The sequence below is a fragment of the Ostrea edulis genome, chromosome 3 (genome assembly GCF_947568905.1).
Source record: "Ostrea edulis chromosome 3, xbOstEdul1.1, whole genome shotgun sequence".
Classification (NCBI taxonomy): domain Eukaryota; kingdom Metazoa; phylum Mollusca; class Bivalvia; order Ostreida; family Ostreidae; genus Ostrea; species Ostrea edulis.
The window spans coordinates 88,851,552-88,866,453 of NC_079166.1; the positions used below are offsets into that span (position 1 = coordinate 88,851,552).

The 14,902-nt window shown below is 34.6% G+C and overlaps 1 protein-coding gene across 1 annotated transcript; it reads right to left on the reverse strand.

The window, feature by feature from the left end:
• Positions 1 to 1,562: 1,562 nt before the first annotated feature.
• On the reverse strand, positions 1,563 to 3,333 carry LOC130052970 (tripartite motif containing 13-like). The gene has a single exon (XM_056159338.1). It carries the CDS (start codon positions 3,313 to 3,315, stop codon positions 1,663 to 1,665), a length of 1,653 nt encoding a protein of 550 aa, XP_056015313.1. The 5' UTR covers positions 3,316 to 3,333; the 3' UTR covers positions 1,563 to 1,662.
• Between the last annotated feature and the right edge of the window lie 11,569 nt (positions 3,334 to 14,902).

Sequence of the window (14,902 nt, forward strand, 5' to 3'; positions counted from 1 at the left end):
GAACAAACTCTTCCGTATCGAATCAGTTAAAATATATAAACAACCATATGCAGGTGGTAGGTGATAATGGAATATTGTTAAATAAATATGGGAACTTGAAATCATCCCAACTGTCATAAAGTTGAGTTGTTAGCTTGCCGTTAATAGCTACTTTCAATAAAACATCTATATATTTAAATGTCGAATTGAATGTCATAGCAAGAGATTTTTCTTCTCACGTAGAAGGTTTTGAATAAATTCTGCTTCATTGGACTACAAAAATAGGTCGGCTAACAAAGGAGAACAATTCTTGGCCATAGGGATTTCAACAGACTGTTGGAAGACCTGATCACCAAAGACAACGAAGATGTACTTATGTGTGCAATCAGGGTTGTGTTTAACAAAGTAAGTTTTTGGATGACTGATCACTAGATAGGCATCTTTGCGTTTTCCATTTTTGTTGAAAAAGCAACAGTCTATGATGTCAAAAAGTCTAGTCTTTCATTTATCACAAGTACTCTGAAGTTGAAATAAAAAATATGCTGAAATTCCCCATTGACAATATCGTCGTGGTCATTGGTGATCAAGCCTTCCAACAGTCTGTTGTCACAATTTTGGAATTATTTTAGGCACTAACTGTGCCCCCTTGTTACCTGACCTGCTTTTGTATTCATAAGAAACGAAATTTATTCAAAAACTTCTACGTGAGAATAAAAAATGTTTTGCTGTTGCTTTCCATGCGACATTTAGATAGATCGACGACGTTTCACCTATTAACAATAAGAATTTTCATTCATATGTTGATTCGATATATCCCTGTGAACTCGAAATAAAAGATACCACGGACACGTTGACTTCTGCTTCATACTTAGATATTTATTAAAAATAGATATTAACGGCAAACTGACAATTCAACTTTATGATAAACGGGATAATTCCATCTTCTCCATCGTCAACTTCCCATATTTATGTAACACTATTCTATTATCACCTGTATGCGTTTATATCTCTCAACTGATTCGATATGCAATAGCTTGTTCTGCGTTTGATTAGTTTTTATATCGAAGCAGGTTTCTGACAAACAAGTTGATGATGCAGGGTTTCGAACAGTTTCGTTGACAGTCAAGATTTCGCACATTATATGGTAATTACTACAGATAATGTCACAATACAACCTATCATTGGGTCAAATGCTGTCCGACTTGTTTAATACCCATTGCTAGGCAGTTCTTGGCACACCAATTGTGACTGCGGATAGAGCTGTTTACTTGATAAAGATATAGGGTTCATGGCAGGTGTGACCGGTCAACAGGGGATGCCTACTCCTCCTAGGTACCTGATCCCTCCTTTGGTGTGATCTAGGGTCCGTGCTTGCCCAACTTTCAATTTTGTATTGCTTATAGGAGTTGTGAGATTGATCACTGTTCGTGATCTTCACCTTTCATGTTTAATAATGATACAATTCCTCTACTGTAGCGAGAGACTAATGTTCAATCAATTAAACACACAAACTCAAGTACGCGATAATTACACATCACAGACTGAGGACTGTAATTAACATGGAACTGTAATTAAGTCAGAACTGCAGTTCACACAACACTGTAATCAACAACAACAAATGGAATGAACACTGTGTTTAGATATGTAGTCAAAATGCATTGAGATGTGTAATGAACATTGTGTTTATAGATATTGAATTTTCTTTACTGTATTATCATAGTTAGCCACAAAGAGGTTGTCTCTGATGTCCACACATAAACCACATGGAAGGAATAACTCACAGTTGTGAATGTAACGGAGGAACTGTCCGTTCTGATCTAGGATGTGGACACGGTGACAGCCATAGTCTGCTGTCAGGATATGACTGTGGCTGTCTGTAGTGATGCCGACTGGATTAAATGATTCATTAGTATTAGAGGGATGGCCAGTGTATCTAAATCGAAGTTTTCCTGACTGATTGACCACCACTACTGCACCAGCTCCATAATCAGTCACACAGATATCCAGGTTCCTATTCTCACTGATGTGTTCACCAGATGAATAGAGAGGACGACCCTGATCATCAAACTGAATGGTTTGTTTCTCTGTGAAGTCAGAGTAGCGCACAACTTTGGATTGTTTGTAATCATCACTGATCATGGTAAGCAGGAGATCATCGGAGGCGGTATTGCAGACATTGCGAGGTCCCCATCCCTGTAGTGTGATGACAGTCTGTATCTTTTTATTCTTCACTAGGTTTACAGTTTTATTTCTATCATCAGTATAGACAAGATCTCTGTCCCGTGTCAATGCTATGTCCCGCGGCATGTTCCCTGACTTGGTTTGTATTGATTTCAGTAGTTTACTCCGGAGGTTTAGGAGCTTTATGAATTTGGTATTCCCACGTGTCCATACTTGTTCTTCATCGAGACAGCTAACACTGAATGGTGGATATCCAGTGTCTATGGTGGCGGTGAGTCGCGGTTCATCAAGCAGTTGTTTGACTGGAGGAGACGATACAGCTTCTGGTGACTTCATTGTTTCGCCATTTTCTGTGTTAAAGGATAATGGCGACAGAGAACCAAACATTTCGTTGAGCTGATCTTTGTTTATCTTTTGAGGAGAGAAACTCGGTAATGTGACTCGGATTTTAGTCGGTAATGTTCTAAATTCGGAATTCCTAGATTTGTAAGTAGATGTTAACGAGACGTCATTGGTGTCCAGTATTTTCTTCAGGTCCTGAATGATCTGTCTGAGTTCTGTAATTCTGTTTGTAATTTCATCTGTATTTTTATTTAGAGCGGCCAGGTGTTTGTTTTTCATCTCCGCAATGTCGGATTTCCGTTGGTTGACAATGGCGGTTACCTCCCGGTGTACGATTTCTCCTTGTTGATCGGTGGCTGTTGTCAGTTTCTCGTAATTCGTGTCTAATTCGGCTTTTTCAGTTTGGACATCGGACGCCATTTTTTCATATTGAGGGTAAATTCTGGTCTCGAGTTCTTTCAAATCTTTCTGTAAATCACCTGTTTTAGAGCCGGATTTTTCCAGAATATCTGATATTTTGTGACCTTTGTGTTTGCCTGAAGAGTTGCAGGTAGAACAAAAAGGAATACCGCATTTCTCACAGTAAAGTTCACAGTGTTTTTCGGCGTGTTTCGGACATTTTGGGTAGCTAGTGGTAGATTTAATGTGCTTTACATAGGACACGACATTGTGATCTTTAGAGGAATCTGCGAGATGTTTATTGACACAGTTAACACAGAGATTTATATGACAGACTTTACAGTGACTCTGTAGTGGAACAGTTTCACAGAGGTCACACAGTAGGACTTCTTGGGCACTGCGCCGGGGATGCATTTTGATGTCGGGATCACACAAGGCATTCACTGTCCATAAAAATATGAATCTTGATTAAAAAATTCGTCAGGTCAAAACAATTGAAAAGCGATATTATATAAAACTATGGTCATTGGTTTTGATGTGTCAAATGGACGGCATCGATATACGACTCACTTCTCAGAATTATATGAAATTATCATTAAAGTGAATAGATATATCTCATTGATCACAAATGCCAGAAAGTGTATATGGAATTTTGTCTCACCTAAAAATCCAACATGGCCTACCTGTTCTTTCCACCGCCAGTCTAGTCCTGTGCAGCAAGTAAACACTCTTTGTGTGATATTTCTTGTTTGAATAGATTTAAAGTTTGCTTTTAACTAGGGCTGGGTACTGTCTGGAAATGTCGTATTGCGATATATTGTGATATTTTAAACTGTATTGCAAAATGTATTGCACTATTTTCAATAAGAATTTAAATGGTATTATTTGATAAAGTAAAAACAAACATGACCCCAATCGGCAATGTACCCTAACAATCACTCTACTCTACATTAATTAAGTATGGTTCCACGTAAAAATCAGGCAAAATCACATTTTTGTGATAAGTCCATGTTCACGAAATGAACCCAACCTTAGCATACTAACTCACCGTAATATGTTTAGCAAATATACAAAGTAGTTTTGATTTATTTCACCTTGTTCCAAAATTATGGACAGATAAATATGAAGATGGGGAATTCACGCTTAGTGCAAATCTATACAAAACACTACTTGTAATCCCTTTGAAATCTAAAAACAGCAAAGCGGGTATGAAAATATATCATTATATAATATTAAACAAATAAAAAAGGCATGTTCTGAAGTAAATTTTTTTTTGAAAGTTTCAATATAACATTTTAAAACCTCTCTGAATGTTTCGATTTTAATGCAATTTCGGTTATCGTTCTTGAATTTAACCTCGATAATCGCTAGGGGCGCTGCGTTGTCAACACACTAAGTGCGCGGAATATGGCGGATCCAAAACTGAATGCCGTGTAGGACAATATTCCGACAGAGTGTGATCTACCCTCAAGCCTTATCTAAAGGAAACGAATATATTTACCTTCGGAGAGTGTCAGAAATACATTGATACATATGGCGTCACTGAAGATAGAACGTGTGTGGAGCAGCCGACAACGAAGACCGAGCAACATATTTTATATGACATGTCACCAAGTCGGCGCATTCCGGTAATTTCAAATGGTGTGATTTACATATTTAATAAGTCAAAATTCGCAATATTTATTATTACTAGCATAAAAATTATAACGAATGTTGTATTATATACAATGTAGCATTGTATGAGACGACTGTGTACAGATGACACCCACGCCCTTGTTTCAAAAAGTCATACTTTCAACAGTTACGCTATGATATATTTTAGGCCTAGGCTAATCGACGGCATGTTTCATTTGTAATGGTCTGCAATAATAGCAGACATCTACGTATCCTCCACACAAACGCTTCCTCTCTCAGATAGAAATGTAGATTATGCCTAACTGAGGATCAGTAGGAGTAGGTATCATCTCAAAAGAGTATGGTTTTATGTACTACATGTAGATTTCAGTCGAATTTGCATATAAAAATTTAAGACATGATATGACTATGTGAGATGCAATGTTAAGTTTATAATGTCATCCCCTTCTCTACAAGTCACAGATAGCGAAGTGGTTAGGTGTCCAGATTAGCAAGACGGAGGTACCGGGTTCAAATCTCAGAATGGATGGGATTTTTTTCTTCAATTTATTTTATATACACATCATTGTTTTTTCCTTCAAGGTGTTCTATATAACCACACACAAATTTTTTAAATATTATTTCATATGCACAAAATCATTTCTTTTAGTGGTCACCATTCAGCTCTTTCAAATAGGAATTCATATTTTAAAAACATATGCATACTATTAGACATATCAAAGAAAATATTTAGGGTTGTTTTTTTAAAGAATTTCATTTTATTGTAAAACAATTCATAATGTTAATTATAAATCTTCATATCAATCAATAAGTTGAGTCTTCTTGACATTTTTATTAGATATCTATTATATTACTATTTAAAGTCTGCCTCAATCTGATATGGTCATGGGGACTGGTCAATGCATGGGTTCTTGAATTTATATTTCTAATAATAATATATAAATATAACAAAGATCAAGTCATTTAGCTAATGTATATTTCTTTAAAGTTTTCATACCAGCATCATGGAGTGTCATTACCATCACTACATGCATTGGAAACCTCCGTGGTAAATACATGTAGCACATATGTACCAATGAATCTACAGTGTAAATGTTTTATAAACCTCAAACTTGGTAGAGCAGTATTATATAATAATCCTGATATACAAGCACTATATGACTCCTTCTGATAATGAGGTCAAAGTAAACCAACCCCCAACCCACCATTATAGGAAAATATTGGTCACTCAGAAACCAGACTCAAAACTTGATACAACTGTTGCCCTGACTAGTACCTGAACCTACTTGTCACTGATTTAGAATATTTGGAACACCTTCTCAATGCCATATACAAGTTTCTTTAAGCATTTCTTGTTTTCAAAAGTTTTATATGCTGTTTTAGTATTTTATTCTTTCTAACTACATGTATAATTTAAATATTAATATGTACTATGACTACTAGGCTCTGAGGTGTGTACTTTAATTGAAAGTTTTATGATATAAAATGTTCAAACATTCTCAAAAACTAAAGAAATATATATTATATATTGAGGAGAGAAAAATAAGTAAATCCTTGTGTCCTGAAAATCAATGTCTATCTTATTGTATTATAGGTCTCTGCAAAACCCAAGGACATACTTAAAGTGGTGACAGGAGGAAAATCAATCAAACCAAGTGAAAGTACAAGACAATATTACAAAAGGAAAGCAAAGGAGTCCATAAATTCAATGTTGAACATCAAGACAGTCTAAAAAATTGAATCCAAACAAAAAGTCAAAACTTTATGAAGAAATAAACGAGAAATTGTCAAATAAACATGAAAGCATTCTTATATATGGTGTTTATTCAAATTATTTCAACTGAAATTCCTAATGTACCTAAATTCAAAAGGGAAACAACTTATGAAAAAATTAAACACCAATGGGTTGAATTGTGTAATGAAGTTGTGTTGACATGTAACAATACATGTATAATGTCATGCATCATAGAATAGCTCAAATGGTATATTTTATGCAATTATTGGACTCTTCACCCACCCCTTTCTGGATGGAGAAGGTAAATACACGAGTCACAACCCCTCCATTCCCACCCTTATATTTTTTTCTGGATCTGCCTCCGTTTTGTAAATATGTTCGTAACAAATATATTTCTGTGCTCATTTGTTCCTTTGTCATGTTTATGCCTTGTTTGGGGTTATACCTTTAAAAAAGTATGATTTTGAAATAAAATCTTTAAGCTTCAAAGAACTCTTCCATGTGCATTTTTCAGTATACAGTTTATAAAGGATCAAAACTTACAACTTGCAACTGTTAAAAATCTTATAGATAATGGAATGTATTGATGAAATAAGAATTCATTTTCAATTCACTTTACAGACACCAATATATACATGGATTATGTAAAACAGTTGTTTTGTCATCTGAAAGCAACCTGTAATCATACTTGGTAAAAGATAGTGCCATAGACATGATAAATGAGTCAACTTGCATTTTTTTAACTACATTATTGAATTTTAAAACAATCCCATTTCTACATTACATGTATTTTCATAAAATTATATAAAGTCAATATAAACTGTCCAAATTTTACAATATTAATGACACAAATGTCTGCAGTTTCTGTTCTCATTTTTATTTTTTCTTGAACAAACATATATATTATATGACTGTAAAAACTCACATTTCACTAAAAGTTTTTGTTCCACTCGTACAAAGGATTCATAAGGAAATCAAGTGCTAAAAAGTTTTATTTTAAAATTTGAGCCATATCATGTTTCTAGAATTGTTAGCCAAAGTTTTAAATGTCCAGATGCTTTGTAATAAATGATTTAAATTTCATATTACACAGAACAAAAATGAATTCAAAATGATTTTTCAAATAAAAGATATTTTCGATGAATTATTTAGGATAAAACACAAAAGTTGATAAATCATGTCTTAATGTTTTATCATAGGATTCCCTTAAACATGTTCAATGTATTTTCAGTTTTGTTTTTCTAAAGATATACGTTTTAAAAGAGCATGGGCATTCATTCTCTTTATACTTGGGACTATAATGCCAATCTCTTGTCATTCGAGCAACCTACAACGTACGTCGTTGACCAGCCTCACAAGAGTTGTTGATAGGTGAATTTCAAAATGAAAAACAATTGCCAACCAAGCATTTTTCTTTAATCTGTTAAATACCCACAAACTCACAGCTATCCAGCCAAAAATACTTGCAAGTTAAACTCTCCATTCAGTGCAAAATATCCTATAAAGACCGGTCTAATAAGTTGTTTACAAAAACCTGAGGAAATCTGAAAAAAATGGGTTAATAATAAACGGACTTTCGATCCCGACCCAAAATGCTATGCATCGTTTCTTGCATTTACATCTATAGACATATCATTATAGTATGTAAACACATAAAGAAGATCATTTTAGATATTTATAAATATGATAATTACTAGAACATGACAGAAAAGTGTACTTATTGAATAGTTTGTAAGTAGAAGAAAACTTAAAAACATGAAAATATATTATTTTCCCGCCATTTTGCACAATCTTCATATATTTTTTTCCGAGTACAGTAAAAACTCTCAAAAAAAATATTGAGTAAAAATTATTCAATAGCATGTACTTTATCCGTCTAATTATAAAACTTTTTTGAAAGTGTTTGTTGTTTCGAGAAAAATGGTCTTAAAGTTCGAATGTTTTTCTGTTAGAAAATCCTTTCGTTAACTACAGGAACGGTTACCATGGTAACACAGAACAAATACTCACTATGACAACAGAAATTCGTAAACAGTAGCCTTCTTCTTCATTTTATATAAGCCATTTGAAAATGTATGATCTTTTCATTTAACAAAACCTTTAAGAATATATAGCATTTTTATGAGTCAATTTTGGTCAAAACATGGGTATTCTATTTTTAGTAACACAGCTCTGTGAAGGTGCATCATATGAAAAAAATATTATCACCGAATGATTTCCTATAAACAATGTTACTATATATATAAGTATCGGCTCGATCTTTGACGGTCGACTTATCACCCTCTGCCTGATTTTTACATGGAACCATACTTAAGTGTTATGGTGATGTGATACGAGGTTGTAATATTGAAAAAAGGATATGATTGAGGAATATGCAAATATAATTTTAACCCCATCAGGAGTCTATTTGCACTTTATAATTATTATGCACCTTGATAATTTTACAGTTGATGATTTTAGCACATCCTCTAAATTGTTATTGCGTTTATGAAACAATAGGTAGATCAGAAGAAAATAAAAACACCCTTGTCCCTCTGGAGGATGTGCTAATGTTTTAAAAGCTATATTTTTTAATCCCAGTGTTATATTTAGTGACATACACAAGGGGTTTACCTTTTTGTCATATGCATCTGATAATAATGTAACTTATTTGTACTTATCACCTCTGGTGTGTCCAGGGGTTTGTGTTTATCCAACTATCTATTTTGTATTGCTTTTAGGAGTTATGAGATTGATCACTGTTCGTTATCTCCACCTTTCTTCAAACATCACTTGTATGGTTTGATTGATTTCATGATGGCTATAGCCCCTCTTTGGAATTCTTTAAGGCGTTCTTGTAGTACCTCTCTATCACTGTATTTTCTCGTATGACGTATGGTTTCACCTTCAATAAATCCCATAAAATAAAAGATTATGTGCACTTTTGCGTTTCAAATAATGGAACGTGTTTGTCGGTGTGACGTGTGCTTTAGAATGCAGGATACGCATTCCCTGAATTCACTTTCCTTTACACACCTTCATGTCTAGGTAAGTAAGTGATATTTATCATAATTCGCTTTCCTTTATACACCTTCATGTCTAGGTAAGTAAGTGATAATTATCATAATTCGCTTTCCTTTATACATCTCCATGTCTAGGTAAGTAAGTAATATTTATTCAATGTCGACAATATACATTTAAAGCAGTTGGTAAGGAGAATAAGCTATAGTGAATAAATCACGGATTTCTTTTTCTTCTCCGTGAAATATAGCAAAGCCAGTGATATATCATGTGATCTTAGTTTAGGAATCTGGATCTTGTACATGTATGAATAACTTAATTCCGAGCTAGAGCATATTGTCGGTATATCGATATTGAAAAAAAAAAACGTATCACAATACGATATTTTTTGTCAACGAACTGCAATACATATATATTATTACTACAGTAACTTGACCCGAAGAATCGGATCACGTCGAGTTGACAGGCGCGGATCATCAGATCCCACGAGACGTGAAGCTCAGGTTATTCATGAATTGTGCAAGAAATTTGTTCTGTTGTAAAGTTGTGCTTGTACATGAAGTGTATTTTTATTCGGATTTTTCAATCGAAGTAGGTATCTGAAATATTTTCGTTACACGTCCCCTGAAGAGGGAATTGTATGTAATAAGTTACACATTTGTGCGTTGATAATTACTTCACTTATTAGCTCACTTGAGTTGAAAGCCCAAGTGAGCTATTCTGATCGCCTGTTCTTCGTCGTCTGTCCGTCTCTCCGTCTGTCCGTAAACTTTTTAAATTTTCGACTTCTTCTCCAGAACCACTGGGCCAATTTCAACCAAACTTGGCTAAAAGCATCGTTGGGTGAAAAGTTTTCAAGTTTGTTTGAATGAAGGACCATGTCTCTTTCAAAGGGGATATAATCACAAAAATGCAAACATTGGGTCATTTAAAAATCTTCTTCTCAAGATTCGCTGGGCAAGAAGAGCTGAAATTTATATGACAGCTTTGTGACATAGTGCAGATTCAAGTTTGTACAAATCAATACCCTCGGGGGCTGGGTGGGGCCACAATAAGGGATCAAAGTTTTACATACAAATATATAGGAACAATCTTTAAAAATCTTCTTCTCAAGAACTACTGGGCCAGAAAAGCTTATATTTACATGAAAGCTTTATTCAAAGTTTGTTCAAATCATGGCCCCCGGGGGTAAAATGGGGCCACAATAGGGGATCAAAGTTTACATACAAATATATAGGAAAAATCTTTAAAAATCTTCTTCTGAAGAACCACTGAGCCAGAAAAGCTTATAACTACATGAAAGCTTTTTCACATTCTTCATATAGATTCAGGTTTGTTGAAATCATTGCCACCGGGGGTTGGATGTGGCCACAAGGGGGGATCAAAATTTTGCATACAAATATATAGGGAAAATATTTAAAAATCTTCTTCTCAAGAACCATTGGGCCGAAGAAGTTGACATTTACATGAAAGATTTCAGACATAATGTAGATCCAAGTTTACAAAAATCATGGCCTCCAGGGATAGGTTGGGGCCATAATAAGGACTAAGGTTTTAGATGTAAATATATAATGAAAGTCTTCAGATATGGGCCAAGGTGACTCAGGTGAGCGATGTGGCATATGGGCCTCTTGTTTCTGGTGTAGTTTGAGTTGAGTGGAATAATGAACCTCCAGATATCTATGTACAAACACACGTAAATGATTAAACTTCTGTTACACTCGCGCAAGTGATCTTTTCCTATATCACGTGTTCGTGTTTTATTTCATGAATGTTTGAGGTTTTGTTGAACAAGTGAATTAAATAAATAAATGTTTATTCGACATATACATACAAACATACATACATAAATACCAAGGATAACCCATGAAATCTTTTTTTTTTCATTGAGGTTCTTTGATGCACGGATGTATGCGCTAGGGGGCCATTTATGTGGGAGGAAAATGGAATACCCAGATTAAACCCACGTGTTCGAGCTCGAGACCATCATACCCTCTCACATACAACCACTGATTTAATGAGGAAAATAATGTCTTTGTATTGTGGAGGTTTATATATAATCAGAGAAAGCTAAAATCCTCTGAAACGATGATGCTACGTACCTGTTCCTTTAAACTCAAATTTAGATTTGTCATTATTGTATCTTGACCAGGTGTAAAAAAGACGAGTGCAACGCACGTCATATACAAATAAGGCAGACTGGAGATGTCTGAGAGTTAAATTGAACAGGAATGAAAAACTGGTCCCATGACCATAAAATGATTATAGACTTAAGTAAAAATTTTGATTACTTATATCTGAAGATTTATCTAGCACAGATGTTTGAAAAATGCAGGTTTATAAAATAAAATGAAATGCAAACATATACTGGGAATTTTATTTCCAAAGTTAGCTGGATTTGAAATATATTCTCAGTTTATGGTATTGGGGCCTGGACTTTTTATTTTCGCTCTCACTGCATTCATCCGAATGTACAACAATTATTTTCTAAGTATACAATGACAAATAGCTCGTATTTAAAGAATGCTACTCGCTATAAACTTTAATTCTAACTATATAAAGATGCGCATTATATTAATGTAGCATATATACATATCCTACTGGACTTTAGCGAGAAGTGTTGGTTTTCACAATCAACAGCTGACTTGTACATTCAAACTTACGTATGGTATAGAAGCACGATATCGTTAGATCTATGTAAATATTTAATTGTCGACATATATAATATAGCGGACAGTATGCAGGGAACTTCTACTTTCTCGCTCTTGAGCTAGCTTTTCTTGTTATTTCTCTGGATCACGCAAGTTAAGCAAAGACGAGCGTGTTTAGATCGCTGCATGTTACAAAATGGGGCAACGTAGTGACTCAGGTGTTTGGTGGGAGGCCGACTTCAGGTAGATTATCGTTGAAACTCTGAGACTCTATCCATGTATGGACGTGGTCCGGGGAAGACGGTGGTTGTCGTTAACGGCGGATGCCGTTGTTGAAGAGATCTCAAATAATCCGAGAAAATATATGCTAAGCTTCGGAACGAAGCTTCCCTGAGCGGGAGGAAGTGTAGCAGACAGTATGTAGGGAATTTCTACCGCTTTGTTAGTTGGCTAACTTTTCTAGTGATGTGGTAGAATCTCTCTCTAAGCAACGGCGAGCGTCTTGAGATATCTGCACGTTGCAATGCCATTACGCTAGGTCATCCTGTTACGTTTCAAACCACCTGTATTTCTTTGATTTATCTGATAATTATCAAAACAATAAAAACACAAGGCTATTAATTCATTTCACTTTCGCAGCATATCTAGGTGTAAGATTCTAACTCGAACAAACACCTTGATTTATATTTAACTTTAGTTATTGCATCATGATAAAATGAATGTAAGCTTATCATGCAGGAGTTTTGCATTTTCTTTTATCCTAAGAGTGTATGAAGTTGTTTTACAACAAAGATCGTGCTAAGTGTGCCGACAATTCGGAATTACATGTGCATCTGTGTTGATGTAGATATGCGGCTCTCTGGGAAAATATTTGAGCATATCAGAGAGCTACAGATCCACTCCTTATAAGAACCTTCGACTTTTAGCTTTTTTATTTACATTGAATAAATTAGATACCATTTACAATCAATAAACTAATAACTGCTCAATATATACAATGAATCACAACTGAAATCCACTAAAAATTGAATCATAATGCTTAAAGATTAGATCTGCGTTATACCATGGTGTGTACCTGTAGCCGCGGTATTTTGCAAATGCCATGGTATACCGCGGTATCTTTTTTTTCTGTGGTACCCAATTCTATAAAAGAAGTAACTCCTGGCTAAGGTTCATCCATGTATTTATCGATGTAAGATGCTGATATATACACTTAAAATATATCTTTTCGACCCTATAACAAATAAAACATGCATACAGATCATTTCATAATGGTATACATTATATCTGGGTATCATGCATAAATTATCAGTCACAATGAAATGATTTTGACATTAAGAGTTTTATCCATTTATCTAGATAATTTAAACATATACATTATGCTTACATCTCACAATTTTTTTATTATGAGTATTATGAAATTAATGAATGTCATAATTTATTTAATAGGCAATATATTTGTGAAGAAGTTAATTTTCATTTTAGTTAGTTTTTTGTGGTATTGTCTGTAAATGGTTGTTTATGCTTGTAAGGTGTTTCCGTAGTGTGAGTGTTGGTCGATAAGGCTATTTTTAGCATACCTGTTTGGTCAGTGAGAGTAGCGGCTGTTTGTCAAGCGTGCGGCCACGTTTTCATGCTGTCCAGCAGGGGTCTTTTCTTGGCGAATTCCAGAAGTTAGTCTGGGTAATGGGTAGCCAGAGAGACAAACATTTTACTGTGTGGGCATAGGTTTTCTCCAGCCGGTAAGCTAATTTTGTGTGAAATATTTGCGAGGTTTCGGGTGAATTTTCTCGTGTATTGTGTTTTCAATTTTGTTGTTAACCAAGTCGTTTTGTGTATAGGTTTTAGGTTAAGTTATTGCTATTTCAGTGCAGAGGGGATTTAAGAAGCTATCTGGGCCATATCAGGCAGTACTCTAAGCGTTTCAGTAGGTGCTCGGCGTGGGAATCAGAACACGTGAGACAGTGCTGTATGCACATGGGTGTTCCACGTGGTGGACTTGGCAATTATTTTGTGAGCCTAGTGTTGCCATTGGTTTGAAGTCCGCGTTACCCAGTATCGTTGTTCAGTGAGAGACCTGTAAGTCAGGGACTGGAAGCGGAGGGGCTGTTCGCGCTGTATGGAGGTCTGGTTGTGCCAAGTGTGACGTGGCGTTAAATTGAATTGTGCTGAGTAGCCAAACTTTCATATTGAGTTTCAGTAAATTAACATTTTATCAAAAAGGAATTTGAGAAATTTGTACAAAACGTAATTTACTACTGTTTAACATTTTCTGTAGTTAGCGGAATTAGCTACTATTTGAACCATTATGTAATACATTTGTTACCAGTTATATTTTCAGCCTGAAATTACATATTTGTTGTATTAACTATTGAATTGTCTTGAAAGTTATACGTTATATTGATTGTCAATATTGCCAAGTTTATTTATAGCAATTTATATTTTCTTTCTCGGTGAGAGAGTATGGGTGTGTAAATGTGAAAGTGTGATTTGTTTGTTTTTCAAACATCTTTATATTTCTTATCTTATTGTTAAATAAATTTTCTTTTTATTTATTCTACGATTTATCATTTTCTCTATTGTCTACACAAAATCCAAAAGAACTTCATTACAATATTCCATTACCTCTCAATGAGACAGAGCCCAGTGCATATACTAGCTATGATTTATTATCAGCTGGATGTTCCAGAAATCAATCTGTCAATAAAACTACATAATGGTAGGACCATTGTTTGTTTTATCAGTATAAAACCACTTCTTCAAGTTCTTTGACTTAAATGTAAATTACAAGAGTTTACTTTTATTTGATAATTTAAACTCGCACCCTTCTTTCAAAGTGAAATTAATTGATATACAGGTATGTTAATAAAAAAGTTGATGCTTAATGTTCAGTCCGTATAAGATCTAAAATATCTTAGACATGTCTTGTCAGAAAACTAGTTTTTTTTTTCAATTTGCACCCCAAAATCTTTGGTAAAAG